Source organism: Berghia stephanieae, chromosome 2 (genome assembly GCF_034508935.2).
Source record: "Berghia stephanieae isolate SIO BIC M18660-M18661 chromosome 2, UCSD_Bste_1.3, whole genome shotgun sequence".
Lineage (NCBI taxonomy): Eukaryota > Metazoa > Mollusca > Gastropoda > Nudibranchia > Aeolidiidae > Berghia > Berghia stephanieae.
Genome location: NC_088361.1, coordinates 55,303,007 through 55,305,506, shown reverse-complemented (window position 1 = coordinate 55,305,506; position 2,500 = coordinate 55,303,007). Strand labels below are relative to the sequence as shown.

General features: G+C 37.1%; 1 protein-coding gene across 1 annotated transcript in view; it reads left to right on the top strand.

The window, feature by feature from the left end:
- LOC144963967 (uncharacterized) overlaps nucleotides 1-2,500 on the top strand; it is a 45,839-nt gene that overhangs the window by 40,872 nt on the left and 2,467 nt on the right. The window contains exons 11-12 of the mRNA XM_078897911.1: nucleotides 1,578-1,747; nucleotides 2,481-2,500. The exon at nucleotides 2,481-2,500 is cut by the window's right edge and continues 245 nt beyond it. Of these exons, the coding sequence (XP_078754037.1) occupies nucleotides 1,578-1,747; nucleotides 2,481-2,500 (190 nt within the window). The remainder of the gene's footprint in view (nucleotides 1-1,577; nucleotides 1,748-2,480) is intronic.

The following is a 2,500-nucleotide window of genomic DNA, read 5'->3' as shown; positions in this document are numbered from 1 at the left end:
GTCCTGCTAAGGTTAAAATCAAAATGTCTGCTACTTGTGTAACGTACCGCATTACGGGAGAACTAAAAATACTTAAAGTGGCCAAAATTACTGACAACCAATCCATTCAACTTGTGAATTAATAATGAGATAGGTGATAATACAAAATAAGATCTAAGCTGGTACCCTCTAATTGAGTGTTAATATTTTGAATGAAATTAAAAAGAAAAAAAAATAGTTCGATGGTTTCTTGATCTTTGATAGTATTGTTGATCCGTAGGGGATAGCGTGGCTCAGCGGTACGGTCATGGCTTCGTACCCGAAAGGTACCAAGTTCGATCACCCTTCGCTGCGCTGTGTAGCCTTGAGCAAGTCACCTCGCCTTAGCTCAGTTTGCGGCGCTGCACTGCGGCTGACGCCTGGGTTATTCCAGTCTTCCCTTGGAATAGGCCCTAGAGACAAATTTACCCAATGGGATGAATAAAGGGGAATATCTTTTGAGCGTCACAGTGCAATGGGAGCCTGGTGGCGAGTCTTTATATTGTGTCATCAATTGTCTCTGTTCACATAAAGGTTAGAGTATTAGTTTTATTCGCATTCACCAACCGACTGTGTTTTCTTACCAGTCATGAAATTTTGAAGATGGACTTTTCATTCAGAAGGTTCATTATACGGTTTATTCAGGCTTTCGGATCGCCCAATTCAACTGCGAAAAATTTATAAAAGTTACAGTAGGACAATGAATACATTAAATGGTCACTATAAAAAGAAGCCAAATATATATAATTCGTAAGCACCTATACTCGCATAGCTTGTCACTCCTAGTTTGATTTTACTTGATTGAGAGTGGAGGAAGAAGAGAGGGAAAGGTTGTAGGGTGCTATTACATGGAGCTAATATGTAATGGTTGGTATATACATGATATTGTGTGTAGTTTGAAATCACTAATGTCAGCATTTGTGTCCACCATCCTTTATGAGGCACAATACTCTGCGAGAATATAATTTAGAGAAAGATATTGCACATGTTTGTAGTCATAACAAATGAGCCTAGAAAAAAAAAGCAATTGAGGAGTAAAGGGAAAAAAACCACAGATGTCCACTTTTTGAAATTCTTGTGATCTTTCCCTTTGGGTGATGTCGGGGTTCTGAGCTTTCACTTTAGAATTAGAAAAGCGGATGAACTACAACTATAAATCTTTAATTGTGGTAGTTTTTCCGCTGTTCTCTTTATGGAGGGGTGGTTTGGACCAGTGACATCACTGAAGGGGGGGGGGGCGGTCACAGAGGTTTCGAAAAGTGGACATTGTTGCTTTTCCCCTGAACTCTTCGATTATTTTACACACATTTCAGCGATAAATCACCAACCCACCTAACTACACACTCCTAGTAAAACAGTTCACATCGGATGGGTCATCTTCATGGCACGTGCTTTGCTTTGCGCTCACCAATTTTATATGAAAAGTTTTTATCTTTAATTGATACGGATGAATGGCCTGTATATAGAACAATAACCTGTTTTATTACACATATTTCTCTTGCTTTCCAATATCCAACTTCCTTCTGACTAAACTGTCATTTTATGAACATTCAATCTAGGTGTTACGTGGGAGTCGTCCACGTCCAGGGGATATTATACGCTGTTGGCGGCTATGATGGAGCCTACAGACTGAGCAGTGCTGAGAGATTCGATCCCAAAACCAATCAGTGGAGTTTCATATCACCCATGGCACATCACAGAAGTGATGCGGGGATTGCTGTTTTAGACGGTATGTTTTCTCATATTATTACTAGAGGAGTGACGACCTCGTGTTTGTTTAGTAATTACTTAAATCACCTGTGATTAAAAAAAAATTACTTCTGAGGACATCAATCAGACATGAGAACTACTAGACATCTGATACAAAGTGTGGAAAAAAGCCCGTTTCAAATTAGTTCAATTCAAATCACAATGCCGTATTACAAGGAGAGTTCCATAAAGTATTTTTTTGGTAAAAAACGAGGTATTTCAAAATAGATTTATTCGTGTAGTGAGAAATCCGATGAAATAAAACGAATCTCGAATGGTAAAGTATGGATCCCTTAATCTTTCATTAAAAAGCAAAATTGCCAAGTGGATAAGGCATTACATTTACATCTGTATGTCCTTAATTCGAACACCACAGTAAGAATTTTAGCTTCTTTTATTTACTTTGCTACTTGGGTTATCTCTTAATAATTTAGTTGCATCACATTTATTGTTTTTTTCAATTCGTTTACAATTATAATTTTTACAAATTCTTTGGATCCGTGTGACATTGTTCATATATTAAATGAAGCATCCTGAAATACATTGGGCATGCATAACCAGAGGAAATGTTTATATTTTATTTTTCATACTGACTTGTTATCTAGAACATAGTCAGTGGTAAAAACATCCCAGATGGGGCTTGTATTAATCATTTTTATCTTATAGGTTTTTATATTACAACTTTTCTGGCTACCATTATTCTCTTCCTTTAGATAAAATTTATGTTTGTGGT